Source organism: Delphinapterus leucas, chromosome 12, assembly GCF_059928025.1.
Source record: "Delphinapterus leucas isolate spDelLeu-1000000601 "Yukka" chromosome 12, BTC_Dleu_Yukka2, whole genome shotgun sequence".
NCBI classification, from domain to species: Eukaryota; Metazoa; Chordata; class Mammalia; order Artiodactyla; family Monodontidae; genus Delphinapterus; species Delphinapterus leucas.
The window spans coordinates 57818478-57845452 of NC_143140.1; the positions used below are offsets into that span (position 1 = coordinate 57818478).

General features: G+C 34.7%; 2 protein-coding genes across 6 annotated transcripts in view; one reads left to right on the forward strand and one right to left on the reverse strand.

Moving 5' to 3' along the window:
- The window catches only part of HSF2 (heat shock transcription factor 2), a 36711-nt gene extending 33911 nt beyond the window's left edge, over positions 1-2800 (forward strand). For 3 of the 5 annotated variants that reach the window (XM_022555610.2, XM_022555594.2, XM_022555601.2), the window contains 2 exons: positions 1264-1345; positions 1780-2800. In XM_022555610.2, the coding sequence (XP_022411318.1) occupies positions 1264-1345; positions 1780-2072 (375 nt within the window). In that variant the 3' untranslated portion in view covers positions 2073-2800. The other 2 variants (XM_089921974.1, XM_089921976.1) reach the window with 2 other exon arrangements.
- A 4350-nt stretch (positions 2801-7150) lies between these two features.
- Positions 7151-26975, reverse strand: part of SERINC1 (serine incorporator 1) — a 32282-nt gene continuing 12457 nt past the window's right edge. The window contains exons 2-10 of the mRNA XM_022555618.2: positions 22881-23042; positions 19829-19998; positions 14762-14841; positions 14387-14524; positions 12534-12703; positions 12339-12429; positions 10637-10781; positions 10297-10527; positions 7151-8960 (exon numbers count right to left, since the gene is read on the reverse strand). Of these exons, the coding sequence (XP_022411326.2) occupies positions 8825-8960; positions 10297-10527; positions 10637-10781; positions 12339-12429; positions 12534-12703; positions 14387-14524; positions 14762-14841; positions 19829-19998; positions 22881-23042 (1323 nt within the window). The 3' untranslated portion in view covers positions 7151-8824. The remainder of the gene's footprint in view (positions 8961-10296; positions 10528-10636; positions 10782-12338; positions 12430-12533; positions 12704-14386; positions 14525-14761; positions 14842-19828; positions 19999-22880; positions 23043-26975) is intronic.

The following is a 26975-nucleotide window of genomic DNA, read 5'->3' on the forward strand; positions in this document are numbered from 1 at the left end:
ACTATAGAAAAATTAAAATTGAGAGTGATTCTTTTTATCATAGTTTTAGAATCTAGATTGTTTTTAAATAATTGACACATCAGTTGTCATTCCCTTGCTCGTGACAGGTATTATGTGACATGTATTACAGCACTCTTTACTAATGAGTCAGGATGCCTTATACTCCTCACTGTAGCAGTCTAAGTGGTCACTACTAATAAGCAACAGTTTTTATGGGAGATGAAACCCATTTGTCATCCTGGTTCTAATATGCATTTAGAATAACAAGAGTGGCATCCTTGGAAAATACCTATTTTAGGAAGTAGAAAAATACAGAAGGTATTATTTCATTAATGTTTATTTATTGTGAATGCTAAATGAGAAATATTTTAATGTAAATTTTGGTGGAAGTTTAAGTAGTTTTTATTATGTCTTGGAGTCATTATTATCTATGAAGCCTGGAAACTTGTACTGCTTAATTTTGTGATGAATATCAGGGAAATTATAGGAATTAGTATGTTTGTTACATCATATATAGTTTACAAGTGTGCAGATATCCGGGACTTACAACTATTCAGGAAAAATTGTGAACCTCAGCACCTCAGTTTGAACATCGTTGAAAAGAACACTGAAGAACTTAACATTTAAAGATTAATCCCCTTACAATCAGATGTAAGGAGAGAAGACAGTGGTTGAAAGAAGCAATTTAAATGACAGAAAAGAATTGAAAGAGCCAAAAAGGAAATGAAGAAACACCACCTCAACTTTGAGGCTTCCAAATATAGGGATAAATAGTTTGAAGGATGTTATCCTGAGCTACTGTAAACGTGTTCACTTATGCTAAATATTCTGTTTGTGAGTGAAAAGAAATGTGTAATACGTTTTAAATCAAAGCTGTTTAAAATGAATTTAATTGTTTAAAGAATTATCTGTTCATTAGCAATTAGAAACTAGCCATCTTTGATTCATTACCATCTTCTACTCTTGTCAAATTCTGTCTGTTCTACTGCTGAAATGCTCCCTCCTTTTTGTACTTAGTGTCATCCTAGTTCAGGTTCTTTGTTTCATCCACCTGATGACAGCAGTAGTTTTCTTAGGCAGTTTCATTACCTCTACTCAAATCTCTTTCTCTCCCTAGTTCATCCTTCCTGATGCTCCCCTTTCCCATATATTTCAGAGAACATACCAATATTCTTGTATTTTACCAGTTTTTAATTTTTTGCTATTTTTCAGGAACATATAAAATATGAGACAAGTATTTTTATATTATTTTTTCTCTTTTAGTCCGAGAATAAAGGATTAGAAACCAAGAGCAATGTAGTTCAGCCAGTTTCAGAAGAGGGAAGAAAATCTAAACCCAAAACCGGTAGGTATAAATGTACTATTAGTTTTTTTAAATAAAGATTTCTATGTAGAAACTGGGCCAAGGAAGGTTTTGCCATGCTTAACAATTGAACACAGATTTGTATTAGTCTCAGTTCTATGCATAACGTATCAAGGTTCCAGCATATAAAGGACATTGAATTGGTGTAGTAATAGTTCTTAAAGATTGTCATTTTTCCCCCCCTATTTAACTTCAGGAGAACTGAAAGAACCCTCAGTTCTTAATTGTTGAATAAAAGTATACATTTTCTGACTTGTACATTTTTAAATTTACTGACACAGAGTGTGATATTTCTTGTTTGGCTATATAAGGGTAATGATTGCACATATGCACATCTGCTTCTGTTTTTTCCACCATATAGCTTGAACTCTATATAAGCTGGTGATAAAAGATCAGTCTTCTTATCTTTGTTATAGATAAGCAGCTTATACAGTACACTGCCTTTCCACTTCTTGCATTCCTCGATGGGAACCCTGCTTCTACTGTTGAACAGGGGAGTACAGCATCATCAGAAGTTATGTCCTCTGTAGATAAACCCATAGAAGTTGATGAGCTTCTGGACAGCAGCTTGGACCCAGAACCAACCCAAAGTAAGCTTGTTCGCCTGGAGCCATTGACTGAAGCTGAAGCTAGTGAAGCCACACTGTTTTATTTATGTGAACTTGCTCCTGCACCTCTGGATAGTGATATGCCACTTTTAGATAGCTAAATCCCCAAGAAGTGGACTCTACGTGTATATATTCATCAAAATGATGAACTATTTATTTTAAAGTATCATTTGGTACTTTTTTTTGTAAATTGCTTTGTTTCGTTTAATCAGATACTGTGGAATCAAAAGCACCTTTTGCTTTTCTCACTAACCACACACTCTTGCAAAGCTTTCAAATGTTACTCAGCTACGTAGGTACATAAGATTTGATGCGTTAAATCACAGTATTGGCATATCTTTAAGTTGGATTCAAATGGCCATTTTTCTCCAATTACAGCAAATTGGATTTGTTTTTTACATGTATGTTCATTAACCCCAGTTAAACTTTTTGTTTCTTTGTTTTACTTGTTGATGCTGTCTTGTTTGCATTGAGTGTAAGTCACTATAACTAATGGTAGAACTCCTAAAGCTTTCTCTGTTCCAGTTGCTTTTATTAAGTATTTTTCACTTGACTTCTTTATAAAACTGGGAACATAAAGTGCCTGTATCTTGTAAAACTTCATTTGTCTCTCTTGGTTCAGAGAAGCTCATTCATGTCCAACAGAAAAGGCAACGTGTACTTGAGTGCTTGCTGTCTGAGGCAGTCGCAGCTCCGTGTACATAGAAGGGGGGTGGGTGCCGTCAGCCCATCCACCTCGCTGGACTAGTTTTAAGTAAAAGTTTTCTGGTTTGTTTGTGTTTTTTTGAAGCATAATATTTAGTAAAATAAATATAATGAATGTTGCGTACTAGTGTCTGTTATGTGTCTTCTTTGGAGGTGACATCCATGTGACAGTTTTTCCTTTTCACAGGAAGTAGACTTAAACTGTAAACTTTGTCTGTTGTCCATTATTCTTAATATGAGTCATACTAAGATCTCTGTGCCTCATCTCAGAAGATAGACTGTGTATTGCAACAAGGAAGAAATTTAATGCCTCCAAATTTAAAAATTATGCTGGCTTGCTTTCTATGTTGCTAATAAAGAACTGAGAAAAGTATGCTTCCAGTTGTCCCAAATTAGGTAAGAACATTATCACTGGATGCTAAGGGCCTATAATTTTTGCCCTGAGAGAAGATAAGAGAAAGTTAAATCACTTCTTTCCTTTGCAGCACTTGCTCAGAAGAATTAGACTTAATGCAAGGCCAGGGCACTATCACTTGAAGAATTGTACCTTCAAGCAGAGGACTGAAAGCAGTGAGCTAGTATCTGAATATTTTCTAGGGCAGTTGGATGAGCAATTGCCAAGATGGCCTTCCTGTTGGTTATAGTCTCAGTATCTTGGAACTCTCTTACTGTGATGTAAAATTTCAAATAAAGCGTAGCACAGAGGGGTAAGAAACCCTTCCTTAGCAGATCCTAAAATACTTGGCTCTGACAGTGGGATCTTGGTGAACTAATTTAAGAACCCAGAACAGTTTTCTGCGTAAGCTTTAGAGATCACTTTCTTAGAGATTGTTAAGATGTGAAGAGCTTAGAGACTGAGGAGAGGAGAGCTTCAGAGCCTTTTTCTTTTTCGCTTCCCTTCCTCAATGTGGGATATGATTAAGTTTCTTCTCCTTTGGGGATAACTCTAGAAGTATTTAAAAAATAATTTTGAAAACCTTATACCTCCTAGTACTTTTTAAGGTGACATTTAAATTTTTTCATCTTAAGTATTCGGGAAGAGTTTAGGATAGTGTTAAATACTGCCATTTTAAAAAATAGTTGTTACGTGCTTTTAAATGTATTGGAAAGAATCTAAATACCATAGTGATTTGATGTTCTTCATCATCCATTCCACTTCCTCCAAAGAATTTTATCCTACTTTTATTATGCGTGACAGTCAGACATTGAATATAATTGTTGCGCTTCTCTGCAACAAAATTTGAAATTTTATTCTGTAACCTTAAGATTCTAAGCATTAAAGTTTGTCTCCAATTATAAATACACAGTTGATTAAAACAGTATAAACGTATGTGGCAGAGACTGTTAACTGATTGCTGAACCATTTCCTATCATGCAGTTAGATTATTTCCACCTTTGTAAACAGGGTAGCTATGTAATTGAATTCTAATAAATCAGGAAAAGTGATGTTCAGAACTTGCAGGTCTGGTCTGTGAACATCTCCCCCATGCAACCCTCACCTTTTACCCATCTACTAGCTTGATGCAGAGGAGTATGTGGCTTCCGAGTATACACAGGAGAAGGGAGAAACCTGGCTTCCTGAATCGCCGCTTAGAGGAGAGCCACCCATCAATCCTGGATATTCATTTAGACTTCAGGTGGGGCGGCGGGGGGGACAAACCTTTATTATATTCTGTCTCTGAATTTTGGGGGACTGATCTGTTAGAGATTTTAGTGTTCGCTAATAGAATATAGTCCAAATTTTGATGAACTGTTAAACATACAAAGTAAAATTTTACCAGAAATACATCTTTTTGTGGGGTGAACAGATCTCAGGGATTTTTTTTTCCCCAGATGTTTTATTATCTGGGGGTAAGTTTATATCAATATAATAAGAGCATCAATTTTTTTTGTTTTTATAGAGTCCTAAGAAACTTTTATAAAGAGATTTTGTTACAGCAGTGTCACTCAATTATTTGAAGTCCTTCAGAATTCACTAAGTATTTTAAAATTTATTAGCTGTTAATTTCATTAGATCATCTTGATTCAATTTCATCGAAAGATAAAAATCACCTAAGGATTTTTTAAACCAGCGTCGTTCTCTTACCAATATTTAAAATTGTCTCTACTTCTGTGTTCAGCGGTTTTATCCAAAGTGCCTTGGTATTAAGACTCAGAATGAATTAAGAGGTATTATATATCCTTTGTTTTGTCAAATGTGAAAAGAGTAATTGTTAAGAGGGATGATGCCTTGTCCTGAGGCATCTTTTCAAGCACATCAACTTTAGGAAATTTCCATGTACGCGTGGAAATTGAACATCTGGAAACTGATTCCTTTAAAAGTAACCTAACTTGTGTTTACTGCAGAAAGTCTGTGTGCTGTTTGGAAAACAAATAGCATAGTATGAATACTTTAGAGGGTACCCCTCATCTTCATCCCAACTCCAAGCTTCTTTTGCCTCAGTGGGATACAAGTAGGCCCACAGGAGAGCCTGTGACTTACAGCTAAGTGTTCTTTTGGGGTGTGTCACTGTGTTTCATAGGGATGGTATATACTCAGGAATTTAGAGGCTGAAGTGTGAGAACAAAAGGTCCACAGACTGGGAAAATGACACATGATGAACATACATAAAATGCTACATTTGAGAATTAGAGCCTAATTGAAATATCAAGCATACATGAAATATTTTGAGAATCAGTTGCATATTAGGCCATAAAGCAAGTCAAATTTCAGGGAATTGGTTTCAAACAGAGTAACTACAATACAAATAAGCTAGACCTTGACAATTTTGAGGCGTACTGGCATGATATTTTGTAGTGCCCCTCAATTTGGGGTTACCTGATGTTTCTTCCTATTAGACTGGGATTATGGGTTTTGGGAAAGATCATAGAAGTGAAGTGCCACTTTCAACACATGAAAGGTAAGTGCTATCAACCTGATTTTTCACTGCTGATATTAACCTTGACTTACTAGATTGAGCCCAAAGCGTCTATAATATCTCTTGTGCAGTCTCAAAACCAACCCAAGCAGCCCGATTTTGGACTTGTCAGCCTCTGTAATTTGTACACACACACACACGCACACAAACACATACCCTATTGGTCTGTCTCTCTGGAACAGGATAGTACTAAAAAGGGTGGAACAATGGCCAAATAGTGACAAGTTGTCTATTTAGGTCTTCTGCCCATTTTTTGATTGGGTTTTTTTTTTTAATATTAAGCTGTATATTTTGGAAATTAATCCCATGTCAGTAGCATCATTTGCAAATAGTTTCTCCCATTCTGCAGTTTGTCTTTTGTTTATGGTTTCCTTTGCTGTGCAAATGCTTTTAAGTTAAATTAGGTCACATTCACTTACTTTTATTTCCATTACTCTAGGAGACGGGTCCAAAAAAGTGCTGCAATTTATGTCAGTGTTTTGCCTATGTTTTCCTCTAGGAGTTTTATATTACCTGGTCTTACATTAGGTCTTTAATCCATTTTATTTTTGTATATGGTATTAAACAATGTTCTAATTTCATTCTTTTACATGTAGCTGTCCAGTTTTCCCAGCACCACTTACTGAAGAGACTCTCTTTTCTCCATTGTATATTCTTGCCTTTGTCATAGATTGTCCACAAGTGAGTGGGTTTATTTCCAGGCTATCCTGTTCCATTGATCTATGTGTCTTTTTGTCCCAGTGCCATACTGCTTTGATTACTGTAGCTTTGTAGTATAGTCTGAAATCAAGGACCGTGATTCCTCCAGCTCATTTTCTTTTTCAAGATTGTTTTGGCTATTCGGGGCTTCTTGTGTTTCCATACAAATTAAAATTTTTTTCTGTTCCAGTTCTGTGAAGAATGCCATTGGCAATTTGATAGGGATTGCATTGAATCTGTAGGTTGCTGTGGGTAGTATGGTCATTTTAATACTGATTCTTCCAAGCCAAGAACATGGTATATCTTTCCATCTGTTTGTGTTGTCTTCAGTTTCCCTCATCTGCATCTTAAGTTTTCAGAGTACAGGTCTTTTGCCTCCTTAGGTAGGTTTATTTCTACGTATTTTATTCTTTTTGATGCAAAGGTAAATGGGATTGTTTCTTTAATTTCTCTTCCTGATATTTCATTGTTATGGAATAGAGCATTTTATTATTATTATTTTTAATACTATCTTAATTGTCAGAGAAAGAAGCATCAGTTTGCCACTCAGGGAAAAAATGCCTGGAGGACACAGCAAGTGTAGAATATCTATCAATCAAATGAATTAAAAATATTCTCCAAACTTAACTGGTCTCCCTCCTGAAGGTTCTTTAGGAGAACACCACTTGAATTACCTTTGAGATCCACTCAGGAGTTTCTTACAGAGGACCAAAAGGGTAAATATCACCTTAAAAACAAACAACTCAGTTTTTCAGTACAGAAAATGGTCAGTTAACCCTCAGTGTCACATACACAGGAAGAAAGTAGATCTGAATATACCACCTAAATTCAAACTGCTAAAGAATTAATACACCACACACTTTCTCTGAATTCATTTATTTAAAGATAGAACACAGCCATTTGAAATCATGAACACAATATCAGCACAGGTGGGAAATTAAATTGTTATACTTCATTCACATTAATAAATATCTTAAAAGAAGCAAATGTAGGTTTTAAGATTCATTAAGACACTAATCACACAAGTAACTAAGAGTTTCTACCTAAGTTAACACTGATACTGCTTGATTTTCAGGTTGAAAGATTATAATCTATATATTTCAATTGGATGGCAGCAAATACAAAAGCATCTTTTGAACTGTATAGTATACTGTAAGCAGGAGTTTACAGCAGTCCATCATTCTCCTGGCCTGTCTGTGTGTAGAAGGCATGCTGGACACCAGCAACTCACATCACATAAATTATCCACCACTCACAAGGTGTAAAATCTATTATGCATATATTTGAATAGTAATTATTTTTGAATGCTAGAAAGAATGCCAGTTGTTTTGACAGACTTGGGATTTCCCAGCTTTGCCACTGATAAGCTGTGTTTAAGCCTATGCTTCAGTTTCTTTTTTTTTTTGCGGTACGCGGGCCTCTCACTGCTGTGGCCTCTCCCGTTGCGAAGCACAGGCTCTGGACGTGCAGGCTCAGCGGCCATGGCTCACGGGCCCAGCCGCTCTGTGGCATGTGGGATCCTCCCGGACCGGGGCACGAACCCATGTCCCCTGCATCAGCAGGCGGACTCTCAACCACTGCGCCACCAGGGAAGCCCAGTTTCTTCATTTTTTAAATGAGAAAACTAAATGAGACTTTGTCTACTGAAGCCTATTTTGCAGTTTCTTCCTGTTCTGTCAAAAGTTTATCAACTCTGATTTTCAAAACGAAATTTCCAAGTGATTTTCAACCTCCTAACCCATGATTATCCTTTTCAAGGCCTTTGTCTAAATCCTTCAGAGTTCCTAATCACTCCACTGAACCCACTGAACACATTTTAACACATCTGCATGTGTTTATAATGACCAAAACAAAGTTCACTATGTAAGTATGGAAGGCCATCCCTACCCAGGAATCATTACAAACCACCTTGGGTATTCAATTTAGTACCCACCACCAGCAATCTTTCTTTGAAAGCTCTGTATCTCAGTCTCCACCATAAGCTACACTGTTGTCAATCAAACACTCCACACCTGTGTAAGTTCCTTCTCTTCCTATCAAGGGAAAAATCTGAAAAGATTTTTTAGAAAACTGGCATTTAACTGACTTGTTTATACAATTTTAGGATAGCCATGTTCTTTGCAGTATCCTGTAGGGCAAGGCATCAAATATTTCAGAAGGCAGCCATAAATTTCTTTTCGTATTTTTCTAAAACAGCTTAAGTTATAACACAATTTAAAAATCAAACTGTCAAGCAGTTTTGTTTTTATTCTTTTCACAGGTACTGAGCAAAGGATAAACCTAACAATGTCCACTTCTCCTAACTTACCACCACCAACATACTCAGAACTCTGCTTCAATCTAAAACACCTATCAATGTGCTTGGCAAGACTATAATGAATAAAATGGCAAGCGGTAAAATCTAATTCATGCCAGAACACTGGAGAAGTTACATGGGAAGCACACATATACACAACTTTAAAAAAGTTGGGAATACTGTTAATTTCAAATAAGTGATGATCAAAGTGAGACTTTCATGCCAGAAGTCCCATTCAGTCAAAATCACGATTTGTAAGAACAAGTGGTGCCACCAGTGTCCAAACATACAGCACAATGCCAATCCAACTAGAAGAGATTTTCACCCAGACAGCTGTCCACTGACTTTTCATCTCACGAGAAGGCTCATACCTAAAATTTAAGGAAAAAAAAAGGGGGGAGAGGTTGGATTATCGGTCATCAAGCCATCAGGCTTCATTACTTCAGAAATATTCTTTGTATATAATTTGTGATAATAGATATATAGTTGCTGGACTAATTATCTGTTGCCTTGCTTTTCCACACCACTTTGATAGCTAATGTGAAGGTAAAATCAATTTTCTTTAAAGGAGTAGAGGACATGGGCCTCTGAAACAGCTCTTTTAGCTAATACTCAGAAAATCTTTATGTTTTTCTGGCTCACTAATTACGAGATAGAGAAATGGAATGTGACCTCTAGATAAATAAATAAGACATACAGTTCAGAATTGGTAAGTCTTTATGTTATAAAGAATATAATCTGTTCAGAGTGTATATGGGAACCCCCTCCACCTTCTCAGATTTAAGAAACTGGGAAGGAAATACATCCCAAAGTTAGCTGACTTCTATGTTGATGAAACATACCAAAAATATTTTTCATCTAATCTTAACATTTACTATTAACCTGACAGCCAAAGCTGTGAATTACTGAGAACTATTTGGGTTCGTATATCTTAAGAAACTGCAGTGTAGGAATTTTAAAATATATATATTTTTCAATAATAAATGCTGGTAGAGGCTGCTCTCAAAGAAATAAAGCAAAGAATAATCTTTTCTCTACATCTTTTGATGGTATTCAGAGCCCTCTTACAAACTGTTAAGGATATTATGCATTAAAAATTATTAAAACTAGAACTGCCCTAACCACATAGTTCAACTTGAATCTTAAATCTTTCAGTAGTCCTCTGGACAAAATTAGAATTTTTAAAAACAAAATATAAACTGCTATCTTCCAACTAACTAATCTTCAAAAAGATTAGTTTTGAAGTGATAAAAAAACAAAAATTAGTTTTGAAGAATTCTAAGAATCCATCTATGTTAATGTATTCACACCTCAATTTTGAAATTTTCAAAAATTTTAATGACAAAGTTTGAACAAAACAGAAGAAAGGTATCTTTTTATTGCACTATGTTGGGAACTGGTTAGTCAGTATTAAAAAGAAAAGCAAGCATTGTGTTTGATCAACTGTCAACATGTATTTCCCTAAGCAATGTGTTAGTTTCATGAAACTTTATTTCAGTCTCTTCAAGATGTGGAAATATTTCAATGATTGTTATTGCTGAAGCAAGGAAATAAAGCCTGCATTTCTGAAACTGATCTCACTATTCATTTAGCTGTAAATTTTGAAATATATTGGAGGATTAAAAAGTACTCCATACCACATTTAACAATGAAATCACAAAAAAGCCATCAGTTTCCACATGCAAAGTTTTCATAAAATATAAGTACCTGTACCAGTTGGTAAGGGTCATCATGATATAAAGTGAAGCCAGGAAAAGCATAAAGTGAAAGAAGGAGTAACTGTAAGTGACACCATCCTTTTCATTATCTACAGCTCGGTGAACATCATCTCTATCCTCCAGTGATCCGTCACTTCTGGCTCCACCATCTTCTATTAATGTTGATTCATCACTTGTTAGAGTCAGTTTATTAACCTGACTATTGTTTGAAGTACGGATGCTGCATGGAAGACAGTTTAGAAAGAGAGAAGGAAAAAAAAGGGGAATTTAAAGATTCATATAATAATAGCTGGACTTTTAAAAAAATGAAAATCCATAATTTTTCTTACCTTGAATAAAACACACACAGTAAAAAGAGGATTAGTCCAATAATTCCTTGAGCATGCCACCACTGTACAGACTGCCCCTCCTTTGGGACAGTGCTTGTTGTATTATATCCAATTATGCTCAGTAGACTTGGGTTGCACTCTGTTTCTATAATGTAAATTAAGGTCAAATTAAAATCTTAGAATAGTATAAAATTTTTTTCAGAGCACAATGTAGTTCTTTTTAACTCTTATACTCTTGCAAATTCAAAACATTTTGTTAGAAAAAGGCAAAAACAACAAAAAAATACTTTAAGACAACTTTATTTATAGAGACCTTTTTATAAAAATTTTATAGTGCTAATTTTATAGACGTGCTTGGAAAACAATTTCATTTTCAACCTCATGCAGGAGCTGAGACATTAAGCTTTTCGTTGATCAGGAAACTGGTGAAATTTAGATGACCTCTAAAGCAAAGCTCAAGTAAAGAATAAAATTCAGATATTCTAAACTAAAATGCACTGGCTTTCCTACTACAAAGTGTGAGATAAACTTAATAAAAGACTATTGTTATTATCAATTTGCCAAACTACATTGTTATATAGTTTATACGTAAAATCAGTTACTAGAATTTTAGCAAATAGTTTGTGGAAATGAGCAAACAAGGCATAATGACCTAATGCTTATTCAGCTTCTTGACTCCCGTAAATAAAGAATTTAAATAGGGTTGGTATCCACTTTAGTGTCCCACATGTTTTCCTCCCACAAAGCCAGATATGTCAATTGCCACCTTATCAATGAAAAATGTTTTTTATCTTTAAGCCATTCATATAAGGATAATCCCTAAAGCAAATTACTATTAGTTTTTTTCCAGACACTTACCTGGACAAATATAAGGAATCTTTCTCTAGTAAACTAAAAAAAAAAAAAAAAAAAAAAAAAAAATTTTCTCCAACTAGTGATAAAGCATCTATAAAATTTATAAACTCAATGAAATATAAGATTCAGAAAACATTTTATAATTTTTCTTTATTCTGAGGAAGAAAGACCATTTTTTTCCTTTTCAAAAAACAGTACAGTTGACTCTTGAACAACAAGTGGATTAGGGGCATCAACCCCCTCACACAGTCGAAAATCTGCATATAATTTTATGGCTGGCCTCCATATCCAGCCATTCATATCTGCAGATCGTGTAGTAATGCAGTACATATATTTGAAAAATATCTATGGATGAGTGGACCTGTGCAGTTCAAAACTCTGTTGTTCAAGGGTCGACTGTAATTATTAACTTCTAATTTGTTTCACCGCAAATGACATATACAGGCTTCTACTCCCACAGAATGCAATAAAACTGGCCTATAAAAAGATTACAAAGACCAATTAATTATATTCACTTTTAAGGTAATCACAGACAAAAAATAATAGGTGGAAAAAAACTATACTATTTACAGTAGAATCAACAAACATTTTAACAGCTCTTATTTCCTTCTACATATACTATCATATGCACTGTACAAATTAGGTATATTTCTTATAATTTCTTATAGTTTTGCTAGTGAAAGAAGAAACTAAGTGAAAAAATATAGCAATACATCAAAGATGAAAATAGTATTATTCCCATTCTCTTCATTTCTCTGTGAGCTTAATTTTACAAAATGACCATCTTTGAAAAAAGAAAAGCTGTAGGATTCATTAAAAAGAAACAAATCCAAGCAAACGAACATACCTGGTTCATTAGTCATAGCAGACCATGTCAAATACATTGTATAGACTGTAATTACTGAAGACTGTAACAAGCCAGATCTTGGTTGTGATTCCTACAAAAAAATAAGCAAACAGAAAAATATTGTTATCATTCAAGATTTAGGAAAACTTAAAAAATAGAAGCTTCATAAACATTAATGAACTAATCCAAGCTTACTTGGATTTTTGGCAGTATAGACATTATAGAAGCACCAAGGCAGAGGAGCATGTTGACACTGATGAACGCTTTATTTTCTGCACAACTGGCTGGATGAGTATAGTAAACAAAAAACAGGACGATAGCAACTAAAGACAGCAGATAATTCAGAGCTGTAGCTGATAACAAAGCTGTGAAAGAAATACATTGGACAATTAGATTTTATCACTAATATTAGGAATTAGGCATATGGCTCATTTTACAAGCAATCTTATTTCATTCAAAAATATTACTTTAAGCAACTAACATTGTGCCAGCATTACACAGGCTATATAAGCAGGTAAAGATATTCTGAGCTTTATCACATTAAGAATTTTATAGTCTTTATATATAGCTCATTATGATGATGTGTTTTCAAGGACAATAACATACTATGATCTTCATAGAGTTTCCAAAACACATTCAGATGTATTAGCCATTATTTTCAAAATACAGAAAAAATAACTAGGAGGGAAATATTAAGGTTTTTAAAGAATGATAATCATTCAGTTGTAAACAAGGGCATTAAGAAAATTATTTTGTTAATGCTAAGCCTGCAAAACAATGCTTTTCCTCATCAACTAAAATCTTAAAAAAAATTATTCAAGAGTAAGTCATTATTATTTAATAAGACAACCTAAGTTTCTTCTATCACACACACACGTTTTAGTTTCTGTGCTAATGTATGCTTAATATACATGTATTTATGTCGATGTGCCTCACTGACAGGGGATCCATCAAACAAATATTTACTGAATACCTACAAAGGCCCTAGGGATATAGTAGGGAACAAAGCAGAAACTCTTACACTAGATTTAACATTAAAAAATGAGATATTCTATATAAGTAAATTTTCCAAATGACCAAAGTTCATTTCTTTGAATACCAAACCCTTTATTTTAACCACTGAGATCGAATACCACAAACTAGTTGTATGAGAGAAAATATGAAGCTAGCAGACATGCTGGATTTAGCTTTCACTCTGATTTTTTTTTAAAAATTGTTCTTTTTTTTTAGCTGAAACTCAGATCATTTCACATAAAAATTCAGATTTATGGCTTCTTTTGGAAAAATCAGAAAAGTTAAGCAACACTGGGTTCACATTTCCACAAGGCAACTACTAGATGGAACTGAGCAGTAGCTATATGCATTTTAGATAAAGGCCTTTACACTCTCCAATTCATCACAGTCCCTTCTATTTGCAAAAGGATTGAAAATGCACTTAAACCTGGTTCTCCTTCCTCATTTTTGTTACCTGTTGTAAGCATCTGAATTTTGATCCCTATTTTAGAGCATAAGCACAGGACTCAAGCTCATCATTATAAATAAACATTAAAACACTACTGTAAAAATTCCCTTAGGTGTTAGTTACACATAAGGGCATTCTTTGCACTTACGCAAAATGTTTCAGAGTTGCTTTTTTATTTTTCCTGCTTGCTGCTGTTTAAGAATTGTACCACTGTTTGTTCATCTATTTCTAGCAGTCCTCGTCCCTTTAATATTTTACTTTTAACCTTCTGTAGGCTTCCCAGGAAATTAGGCTGTAAAATATACATGCATTCAGCAATAGGCTTTGGAACTTCTATTTTAGCCATTCATGGTCTTCTGGATTATTTCCTGGTTCTTGGGTATGTTCCTAGTTGACATGCCAAAAACTCTCTCTACAAGTAAAGTTGCTGATATAATGTGATAAGATGCCACTCACAAACTTAAGCTAAAAACCTCCTCACAGAAAATTATACCATAAAAATCATGATTTTCCCATAGTCTACACATCTGTTCTCACTTTCAAACTTCAGCTATCTTGAAGATGTTCTGTAAGACAAAAAGCTTACCTGCGTACCAACATCTTGAGTTCCCTTCTTCCATTTTTTCAACCCATGATTCATTCCACGAATGGGCAAAATCAATGAGTAAGACTAGCTGTATGAGAATGAAGCAAAAGGCACCTGCCATGCCTACGTAAAACCACACTGAAAGAAAAAGAAAAAGCAAAAAACCACAAATGAGTGACTGGTTCACTTTTCATTATTTCATTTTCACAATCAATATACAAAGGGAAAAATAAAAGTTTACATAAATGCCTTGATTTTGCCAACGGGGGGGTGGGGATGGGGGAAACAAATAGTTACAGTTCCAGGCAACAATTATTTCAATTTCCTTATAAAATATCAACATCACACAATTAAAGAAAAAAAAAGATTTCTTACCAGTTGTAAAAGTTCCTTCTGGAATGAAGAAGGCCCCAATAATAATTGCAACTGCTGCAGCAAATTTAAAGAACCAGAATCTAAAACAAAAAAAAATAATTTTTTATTAATAAATATTCATTCAACAAGTAGTTTCATGTATGAAATCTTTGAAGAGCTATTCTTAAAGAACAGCTACACTTTATGTGACTATTCTATTCTTTCTGAGGATATCCTGAAAACGAGAAGTGAAGAATATCATGTAAACTATTTTAGGACAGTTTTAATTCATTATGATAAAATGAGAATATTAGTTTCATTTCACAGGTTTATTTTACATATACACCAATAGCTATTATAACTGGTGTATATGAAAGTGTAAATAAGGTACACTGTACAAATGAATAGTTTTGAAAACACACAATAAATGCCTGGAAGACAGATTTCCACTAGCTAGCCAAATGAGTTGAAAGAATCAGAGAAGACATAAAAGTTTAAGAATTCTGCCACAGAAAGGCGCAAGAAGTGAGAAGCAGGTGTTTAGAGTCAGAGAGAACCCTAGATATAACAGGATCAATAACCTTATCTGAAGACAACTAGTAGAGATTTGAGGCATCTGCTACTTCAAATGTGAAAGCAATGCAAAACTACAAGGAACATGCAGAATCAAGAAAATATTTCACCTCCAAAAGATAACAATAATCCTGCAATAACTGAGCACAAAGGCATAAAATCTTGCAGTCTAGCAGATAATTCAAAACAGCTGTTTTGAGAAAACTCAATGAGCTATAAGAAAACACAAAGATAATTCAACAAAAACCAGGAAAAAATATATGAATAAAATGAGAAAGTTAACAAAGAGACAGAAATCATAAAAAAGAACCAAACATACTCTGGAGCTGAAGAATTCAACAAAAGACATGAAAATTACAATAGAGATCTGCAGAAGGGCAGATCAAATGGAAGACAGAAAAAACGGACAGGAATTTTGATATAACCCAATCAGGGGTGAACAGAGAAAAAAAATGAAAAGGGAAGAAAGCCTCAGTAATCTATGGAATTCAAATATTAGAATGATTGGGTTTCAGAAGGAGAAGAGAGGAAGAAGGGGGCAAAAAGTTTAAAGAAATAATAGCTGAGGGGCTTCCCTGGTGGCGCAGTGGTTGAGAGTCCACCTGCCGATGCAGGGGACACGGGTTCGTGCCCCGGTACGGGAAGATCCCACATGCCGTGGAGCGGCTAAGCCCGTAAGCCATGGCCGCTGAGCCTGTGCTCCGCAACAGGAGAGGCCACAACAGTGAGAGGCCTGCGTACCACAAAAAAAAAAAAAGAAAGAAAAGAAATAATAGCTGAGAACTTCCTAAGTCTGGACATCCAAGTTCACAAAGCTAATAGATCACACTATCAGCTCAATGCAAACAAACCTTTTAAGCCATATTACATAATGAAAACTGTCAAAAATCAAAGAACAAGAGAGAATCCTAAAAGCAGCTAGATGAAAAAGATTGTAATCTACAAAGTCATTTCCATCAGGCTCTCAGTGGATTTCTCAGTAGAAAACCCTATAGGCCAAGAGAGAGTAGAATGACTTTAAGTGACATACTCAAAGTGTTGAAAGGAAAAAAATGCCAGCCAAGATTACTCTGTCCAGCAAAGTTATCCTTCAGATACAAAGGAGAAATAAAGATTTTCTCAGTCAAAATCCAAGGAATTCACCACCACTAAATCTGTCTTGTAAAAAATGGTGAAAGGAATTCTTCAAGTTGAAACAAAAAGACAGTAAATTAGTGACACGAAAACATACAAAAGTATACAACACACTGGTAAATGGAAATACACAGGTTTAGAAAAATCTAATTCTTTAATAGCATGGTGTGTTAACTACGTAACTGTAGTATAAAGATTAAAAAGAGTATTAAAAAACAATAGCTATTATAATTGGTTAATGGATATACAATATAAAAAGAGATAAATTGTGATATCAAAAAAATAAAAGAGGAGTAAATGGGTAGGGCTTTTGTATACAACTGAAGTTGCTATCAGCTTAAAATGGGCTGTTTTATCTATAAGATGTTTTATGTAAGCCTCATGGTAACCGCAAAGCAAAAACCTAAAGTAGATTTACAGAAAATAGGGAAGCAGACCACACCACCAATTTACAAAGAAAATCACCAATTTACATAGGCATTAACAAAGAAAAAAGAAATTATGGAAATATGAAACAGCCAGACAGCAATGAATAAGATGACATTAGTAAGTCCTTCATATCAATAATTACGCTAAATGTAAATGTAATGAATTCACCAACCAAAAGGCACAGTGGCTGAATTAAAAAAAAACAACTGAAAAAGACACAAACAAATGGAAAGATAACTCGCGTTTGTGGATCTGAAGAATAGTTAAAATGTCCATACTACCCAAAGCCACCTATAGATTCAAAGTACTCCCTATAAAAATTTCAATGCCACTTACAAAAAAATAGAAAAAACAATCCTAAAATTTGTATGTAACTACAAAAGACCCCAAATAGACAAATCAGCCATGAGAAGGACAAAGCTGGAAATATCACACTTACTGATTTCAAACTATACTACAAAGCTACAGTAATTAAAACAGTAGTACCATAAAGTAGACACATAGACCAATAGAATAGAGAGAGCTTAGTAATAAACCCTTCCATTTCAGATTAACGAATATTTGACAAGGGAGTCAAGAACACTCAATGAGCAAAGGACAGTCTCCTCAACAGTCTTGGGAAAACTGGGTAACCACAGAAAAATGAAAATGGACTCCTTTATTACACGACTCACAAAATTAACTCAAAATGAATTAAAGACGTAAACATTTAAGACCTGATACCATAAAAGATATCAATACTAGAAAGATGCTGATACTGGGAAGAAGAAAGTAAGGAAGAAACTCCACAACATTGGTCTTGGCAATGAGTTTTTGGATGAGACAGCAAAAGTACAAGCAACAGAAGTAAAATCAAACAAGTGGGACTACATCAAACTAACAAGCTTCTGCAAAGCAAAAGGAACAATCAACAAAATGAAAAGACAACCTACAGAATAAGAGAAAATATTTGCAAACCATGTATCAAAAAGTGGTTAATACCAAATATATATAAAGAACTCATACAACTCATTAAAAAAACAAACAATCCAATTAAAAAATGGACAAAGGAACTAAATACTTTTCCAAAGAAGGCATACAAATGGCCAACAGGCATATGAAAAGGTGCTCAACATCACTAATCATCAGAGAAATGTAAATCAAAACCATTATGAGATATCACCACCTTAGACCTATTAGAATGGCTATCATGATGACAAGAAATAACAAGTGTTGGTGAGAATGTGGTGAAATGGGAACCCTTATGCACTGTTACTGGGAATGTACACTAGTTCAGCCACTGTGGAAAACAGTATGAAGGTTCCTCAAAAAATATAAAAATGGAACTACCATACAATCCAGCAATCCCACTTCTACGTATATATCCAAAGAAAGTGAAAATAGGGTACTGAAACGATATCTGCACATCCATGTTTATTGAAGAATTATTCATAATTGGCAAGATATAAAAACAACCTTAAGTATCTGTCAACAGATGAATAAAGAAACTATAGTATATATACACAATGGAATATTATTTAGCCACGAGAAAGAAGGAAATCCTGTCATTTGCAACAACATGGATGGACCTTGAGGGCATTATGCTAAGTGAGATAAGCCAGACAAAGAAAAACAAACATTTATGATATTACCAATATGTGGAATCTGAAAAAGAAAAAGGTACTTTAAAGCTTCTAAGAGACTAGATCTTAACTGTTCTCATCACAACTAAGAAATAATAATTACGTGATGTGATAGAGGTGTCAGCTAATACTACGATGGTAATCATATTGTAATATATTAAAGTATGAAATTAACACTTTGTACACTTTAAACCTGACACAATGTTATATGTCAATTATAACTCAATTTTAAAAAAACATTAACAGTGACATGAGTGCTTAGTGCATGTTTTGAGAATGTTATCTCATGAAATGACTGTGATAGCCACCCTGTAATGCATTTTGAGAAGTGTTTAAAAATACATTTAGTAAAGATGTTTTAAGAGTGCAAAAAAAATTAAAATTAAAACAACCAATGACTAAGGGAACAAAAAAAAAACAAAATAAAATCAACCTGGCACAGCACATCTTTTTTCATTAATATTTCACTTGTTCATTCTTCTTGTCTTTGGTAGCATGTTAATAGATAAGCAATAGCAGATATTCCAAAAAATTTTTTTTAATTTATGAGGGGAAAAAACAGTGATAAAATTCAAAACATTCAAAATTGAGTGTGAGAAGTAGTGCTCTATATTAAGGGAGACTGATAAAAGGGACCCTGAAGTTTCTAGGTTGTTCAGTATAACCATTTAGAAAATCAATCAATCACCTTGTTTCAAAGGAATAAAGTTTTTCATTTTGGCTGCACTGTACATCTTAGGAACTGAGTTCAGTTTTAGGTAGTGAGATTGGCCTACAAAAAGCTAAGAGGAGAAGGAGGAATAAGCTCCTCATTATTAGTCACAGATATGATAAATCTTCCTTTTTAGGATGAAAATACAGTTGACCCTTGAACAATGCTGGAGTTAGGGGTGCCAACTCTCTGCATGGTTGAAAATCCATATATAACTTATAGTCGGCCCTCTGTATCCGAGGTTCCTCATCTGTGAATTCATTCAACTAGAGATCAACATGGATTGTGTAGTACACTGTATTTACTGTTGAAAAAAATCTGCGTATAAAGTGGAACTGCACAGTTCAAACCTGCGTTGTTCACATGGGTCAACTTTATTAAACATAATGCAAAGACTATACCAATAAATGACCCAAGGCTACTATTTAATATTTATATTTCCAAATTCCAACACATTCTCTAATAGAGACAAGAGGATTTTCTTACCTTGTCATTCATGAGTAAAATAATTCTGCAGATTGTTCAAGTTTATTTTACCTTAAACTTTCTTTAGACAGACTCAAAATTACTGAGAAGAGACTATCCAGACTTTATATTGAAGTTTATTAAAAACCTTACCCATTGTGTACTGCAGCTCTAGGATCACTGCTGCTCTTCACTTTGATCATTAATAGAGATAGGAGAAGGTAGAACATAGCCAAGCCAAAGCACAAACGGTATACAGCTTTATAGCCAACCAGAATATTACAAGGGACCACTCCTTTCTCATTCTCACAAAATCCAGGAATCTGAAAACAAAACAGGAATTTGTGATCTAGAATTTTTTCAAGAAAAAATGAAAATTCTGTAATCAAATAGTTTAAGGTTTAGAAAATTGAAGTTCACTTTACAGTTTATGCTGAAATGTAATCAAGCTAAGTCTACACATTTTCATAAGACAGAAGTGTAACTCTTTTTTTACTTTATGTGAGCACCGGATAAGCTACAAATGTCAATCCTAAAGTGGATGCTTATTTTAACGTGCAGACTTAGTCTAAGTTTTTTTTAAAACTTGCATTCCACTGGGATATACTCAATCACATGTATAAGAGAAAAATACAATCAATAAAAGTGTAAATAATCACAGAGTAACTAAATCAGTTTCTAAATACTAAAGAGAACCATGATGGCATTTTGAGTTTGGGTCCCTCATTCTACAAGTGTTATTTCTGATAATGGATGGATTTGGATTAACAGCAAAATGGCTGGCTGTATTTTTATTTTTTAACTTAAAATCTTAAAAAAGACTGATGACCATTTCAGAAAATCACACTGAAATCAGAGTACAAGAAAGTATTTTAAAAATATTTTTAAGTGAAATAAATGGGAGTAGATACACTATTCACATATATCAGAGTGAATTACTGCCTCTAGAAACGTTAAAGCAAACCAATATGCCAAAATACAGCTGTTAATATGTGCCTTTAAAATCAAGAACCTAAAATTATATTTAAGTTGATGCAGGTGCTACTTTCTTTTTGCTAGCTCCTGTACAGTCTATAAGCTCTTTCTTGGTCTCACTTGAACCCTACTTTCCCAACTTAGTTTAACAATTATGGCAATATGTACTTACCCATACTCACTTGCAACATGTACTCACTAGCACCCTTAATTATCCCATGCCCTTAAATGAGAGCAGCACACCACCTGGCTAATTCCCATCATTAAGTTTTAATTCAATCACCTATATTAGGTTAAGTTGTTACAGTAACAACCTCCAAATATAGGTGGCTTAAACAGCAAAGATGTATTTCTTGCTCATGTACATGTACATGGTTGGTTCTACATAGTCAACTAAAAGAATCCAGGCTGCCAGAGAAGCCACCATCTCAAATGATATACAGGTTGTGACAGAAAAGAAAGGAGAATCTGCATTAGCAAGTAGAGGGTGATGTTTATCACTTCTACTCATAACTCACTGACCAGTAATAGAGACATGACCCTACATATCACAAGCACTCTAGGAAATGCAATTCTCTGATGACCTTCAGAAAGCAGAGAAGCAGAAACATTGGGGGTTACAAACTAACTAACATCTATCAACTAAACCGTTCATAACAACAGTCAACTGGATCCATGACAAAAAACATATGAACGTCTTCTGCTTATACGAAGGACCTGAATAACATTAACTGAGCATCTACATATGCCATGTACAATGCTACTTTGAAACTGTAATAAGCTCATTTCCCAAACTTACGCTATTTTTCCTTACCCCAAAGTCAACCCTAAGCAGACAACTATGGTTTAAAATGGAGGTTATCTGACATAAACACTCTCTCAACCTCAAATTTTCTATTGTCATTCATTTTTCCTTGGAGGAAAAGTAACTTCTATATGCCTTCTCTTGATCACATTCTCTCTCACGGGTTAGATCCCTTATGACTATTCTCAAAATACAAATAATTAAATCTCCCCAGCCTAAAAACTTCTTTAATTCAGCCTCCCTCGAAGACTTACTATCTGCACTACAAAGCTCCTTGAATCAGCAGTCTATTCTCATTGGATCCATTTCCTCATAGCCATCTAACTCTCCCTCCCAATCCTTCCAGGCCAGCACTCTATAAATGGTTTTTCAAGACACTAGACATAAACTGGCTGTCAAATCCCAAGGCTACTTCTTAATCCTCACACTCCTTTACCTTTTTTAAACAGACATTATGCTGTCATTCTTAAGACTCTGTTCCTAAGGCCTACTAAACAGGCTCTTGGTTCTCTTTTTTCACTGTTCCTTCAGAGGTTCCCTTTTCTCCACCAACTCCCTTAAGAGCTTTTGTCAAAGCTCTAGCTCTCCTCACTCCAAATGGTCTTCTTCAGCATATGCTGCCATAGTTTGAATTTCATCTCTATCTGATTTCTTTTATGAGTTACACACCCAAATTTTTTACTTCCTGCTGGACACACACACACACACACACACAATGTGGTGCAGTACCCACAAGCTAACATATTATATACTAGATTATATTTTCCCCATCTCTTTGCACAACCTGACTCCCTGGGGGGGAAAAAAAGTTTAATAAAACACCTATTCTCTCTTTTTTTTCCTGAGTTAACAGCAACAGTTTCCTCTCAGTTATCTAGGATCAGAACCTGGTTATTATTTATTATTCTATCACTGCCAATATTTAAATCCAGATTCAGTCAATTCTACATTCAGAGAATTATTTCAGGCCCTCTATGCCCTTCTTGATTACACCATTCCAACAGCCCCCATACTTAACTGCTGCCTTCTATCCTAATTATCAGATAAATCTTCCTAAGGCATATATACATAGCTCAAAAAGCTTTTATCCCATTCTGCTTCCTATTTTTCAATTTCTGCATACAAAAATTTACTGATTCTTAGAATGTCGCTTTTTCCATGAGATCCACAGTGATTCTGACATTTCCCTGGTTAGAATTACTGATTTCCTCATATTAACACAACACATTTTCTGCCCTACCATCAGAGAATTTTAATAAGCTGCCTTTCACTGTTTGTCTTTCCTAAATGATCATGAACTACTAAAACTCGGATTAAGTATTCTTCCTTTTTACAGTATTCTGTTTCCAATACACAAGAAGCAGTTTTATGCATATACATACTAAAGGTTCAGTTAATCATTTAAAAAAAAAAAAGAAAACTAACCTTATTTAGTTGTTCTTCCATTCCAGGTATCAACATTACACAAGCTACACACACTCCAACAAGCAAAAAAAGTGCATAGATCAACCTAGTTACAGTGGAGTTGTTTCCACTAGGACAGCATCGGCACAGCAAACATGGGGCACTGCCACACAAACATGGTATCTGGAAAAAGAACTTTAAAAGTCAGTATAGTTTAAAATGATACAGTGAAAACTTACATTCTATCTACTCAAAAAAGAAAGGATTGGAGTTAAAGTAATTACCAAGAGATTTGGTTCACATATATTATCTATAAACTATAAAATTTAGTAACTTCTGGGTAAAACTGAAGCAAAGTAAAACCAAAAAGTGCTTGCCCTTTATATCAAGCAAAATGAGTAAACTCAGTTAAAACAAAAAAAGGGGGGAAAAAACCAGCAGCAGCAACCAAAGTTTAGCTAAGAAAAGGAATGGAATATTCACACTTACAAGCTGATCTCCAACTCCTGCCTTTTAACCCCAGAAATCATGCTGGTGAATTCACAAAAGTCTGATATTTCTCAGATACGCCAGAGGAGGAAAAGAAGTGAATTGATACCCTTATCTTTTCCCTCTTCTGACTTGGTAGTAGTGATAACAGTAAAATTTTCTATTAGAATCAGGCAAAACAGGATAAGTGAACAAGTGAGGCTAGCTAGCATTGTCTAACAGAACTCCACACTAAACTAGTAGTATATCCTAGGGGAATAGAATATCTCCCTTAGCAGGAGAGGCAAATACTAGTAACGGAATTTAACAATATCTCAGAAAGGCAAAATGAAAGTATACTCAAAAGAATTGAATATAATCTAGGCTGAGCTCCACCATACCATCAGATACCACAGGAAGAGAGAATTGTAGAAGCCAGACACACTATAGTAACCAATATAAGGTAGGATAAGAACCACTTATACTAAACTTCAGTAAGATAAAAACAAATGTCGTATAAACAATGCAAACACACTTTAGCAAAACATAAAAATAAGCAAACATGCCCCCTCAGACAAAAAAAAGGCATTTGAAAAATCCAATCTGAAATAAAACATAACTCAGTAAGAAGAGGAAATTCCCTAAAATTGGTACACCTGAAGCAAAAAGGAGAGCTCAAAATGAAAAGAATAGAACAAGCTGAAAAGGAGGATTGTAAGGCTGAGAAGAAATGAGAAGGGGAAAAACATGTTTAAAAAAACAGTAATTAACTATCATGGAACAAAACAAAAACAGCTGAAAATAAAATCTGATCGATGAATAAAGTTTGGGATTAAGTACCATAAACTCAAGCCAAGATAGAGTAACAGTGACCAGACTTACCCTACTGCCTTAATCCAAGGGAAAAAATTAATGAAACAATGGTTTTTCAGACAATTAACAACAGGCAATGTAGGACACTAGTTTCTGAGAGAGATGAAACAGTGTGAACTCTATGACTGGCCCAATCTTTCTGCCTGGGAAAGAGTTTCCAGTGCAGGGAGGAGAATCCAGACAGAGGACAGCAGTCTACTGAATTGAGGAGACAGAGTTGGGACAGCTGAGAGTTCAGGGAAGTGAAGGCAGCTAAAGTTCATAGGGCAGAAACAAGGAGAGGAGAAAGCTACACCAAGAGTGAACTCCAGAGATCTGCAGAAGCTTCAACTTGTGTCTTCAGCAGAGCACTGATCAGTACATGCATTTGATTAAATTACTCTGTGGGGTGGGAGTGGGGGAGTGGGGAGGGTGGTATTACCAGACAGAGTGGAAGAACTTTATAAGGCCTTGAGCAGAGTTATAAGGCTATTATTATTACACAGTATTGGGCAGGGGTGGGGGGGTAGGGGGTGTGTGTGGAAATAAGCCATAAGGCTAAAGCTACTCCAGTCTCACTTAACAAAGCCTAAAAGCAAACACTGAAAAGATCAAATTCTCTTCAAATAACTCACCTATGTCTAAGAATACAACACATCCAGCACTCATCAAGGTAAAATTTACAATACCTAACAGCTAATAAAAAAATTGGTAGGCATGCCAGTATGGAAAAAACAACCTACAATGAGGAGAAAAGTCAATAAATCAAAACCAACCTGAAATTACACAGATGACTTAATTCAGTTATAAATAATGGCACTCTAATGTTATTGTAATTATACTTCATTTGCTCAAGGAGAGAACACAGCATGTCAAGGAAAGATATGGAAGATAGTTTAAAAGATCCATATCAAACTTATAGAGATGAAAAATAAGATCTCTGAACCAAAAAGTACTTGATAAGACACTGCAGAAAAGACTAATGAACTTGAAGACATAGCAAAAGAAATGATCCAAAATTAAAGAGCTAAAAAAACTAAAAAAAAAAAAAAATAACAGAGGATTAGTGTTGTGACACAATTTCAAACAGCCTAATATATGTGAAATTGGGGCTCCTGAAGGAGAGAGGAGACAGGAAAGTTCTTTTGAGGAGATAATTGCCAAAATGTTCCTAATTTAATGAAAACTATAAACTCACAGATCCAAGAAACTCAAGAAAGCCCTAGTGATACAAATATAATGAAAACTACACCAAGTCACATCATAAACTGCTGAAAAACAATGATAAACAGAAAAATCTTAAAAGCAAGCAAAATAATAAAGGCACATTATATAAAGAGGAACAAAGAAAGGTATCAACTTCTAGTAAGAAATACTGCAAGCCAAATGTCATTACTCAATGAAAAAAAACACTGTAAGCACAGAAGTTTATACTCAGCAAAAATATCTTTCAAAAATTAAGGCCAAGTGAAGACATTTTTAGGCATAGAGAAAAGAATCCAAAACTAACAAACCTATCTTTCAAGAAGGAAAGTTACACCAGCAGAAATGTGGATCTACACAAAAGAAATGAACAAAGGAAGTAGTGTGTATTTTTTTCTTACATCAAAAAGATTACTTTAAAAGATTATTATTTTTTTAAGCAAAAATAATAGCAATGTATTCTGGTGGTTATAACAAAGATGGAAGTAAAATGTGTGACAATTACAAATAGGCTGGAAGGACTTCCCTGGTGGCGCAGTGGTTAAGAATCTGCCTGCCAATGCAGGGGACACGGGTTCAATCCCTGGTCCGGGAAGAGCCCACATGCCGCGGAGCAACTAAGCCCATGGGCCACAACTACTGAGCCTGCACTCTAGAGCCCATGAACCTAGAGCCCCTGCTCCGCAACAAGAGAAGCCACGGCAGTGAGAAGCCCATATACCACAACAAAGAGTAGCTCCCGCTCACCGCAACTAGAGAAAGCCCATGCAGCAATGAAGGCCCAATGCAGCCAAAAAATAAATAATAAAAAAAATTAATTAAAAAAAAATAACAGGCTGGAAGAGGAGACATTCAACTATACTTCTGTATACACTTAAATTAGAAATAAAGTGGATATCACACAAAGGTAGATCGTAGTTAAGTTAAATACTAAAAACCCTAAAGTGACTTATAAAAAAGCAAAACAAAGAAATACAGCTAGTAAGCTAAAAGATATAAAACAGAATACTAAGAAATGGCTAATTAATCCAAAATAAGGCAAAAACTAAGGAAAAGAGACAATGAACAGAGAGGATAAACAGAAAACAAATAGAAAGGTGGTTGATTTAAGCCTAAACATAATCTATAATCACATAAATGGACTAAACACTCCCAATTAAAAGGCAGATTGTCAGATAAAAGAGCAAGATCCAACTTTTCTACAAGAAACCCACTTAAACACAAAGACACAATTGGTTAAAAGTATAAAGAAAAAAGTGTACATACATATATATACAAAAATAATACATACACACACATATGTATATATACATACACACATACCATGCTACAGCAGTATCAGACAAAGTAGACTTCAGAGTAAAGAATTTTACCAGGGATAAAGAGGGCCATTTCATAATAAAAGGGGACATATCGATACATGGAAATATGGGATATTCATGGAGGAAACATACAACATACAATCGTAAATATTTCTGCATCTAAAAGAGAACTTCAAAATGCATCAAGGAAAAAATTAATAAAACTAAAAGGAGTAACAAACAAATCCACATTTATGTTCTTTCATTAACTGAAACAGAAGCAAAAAAACCC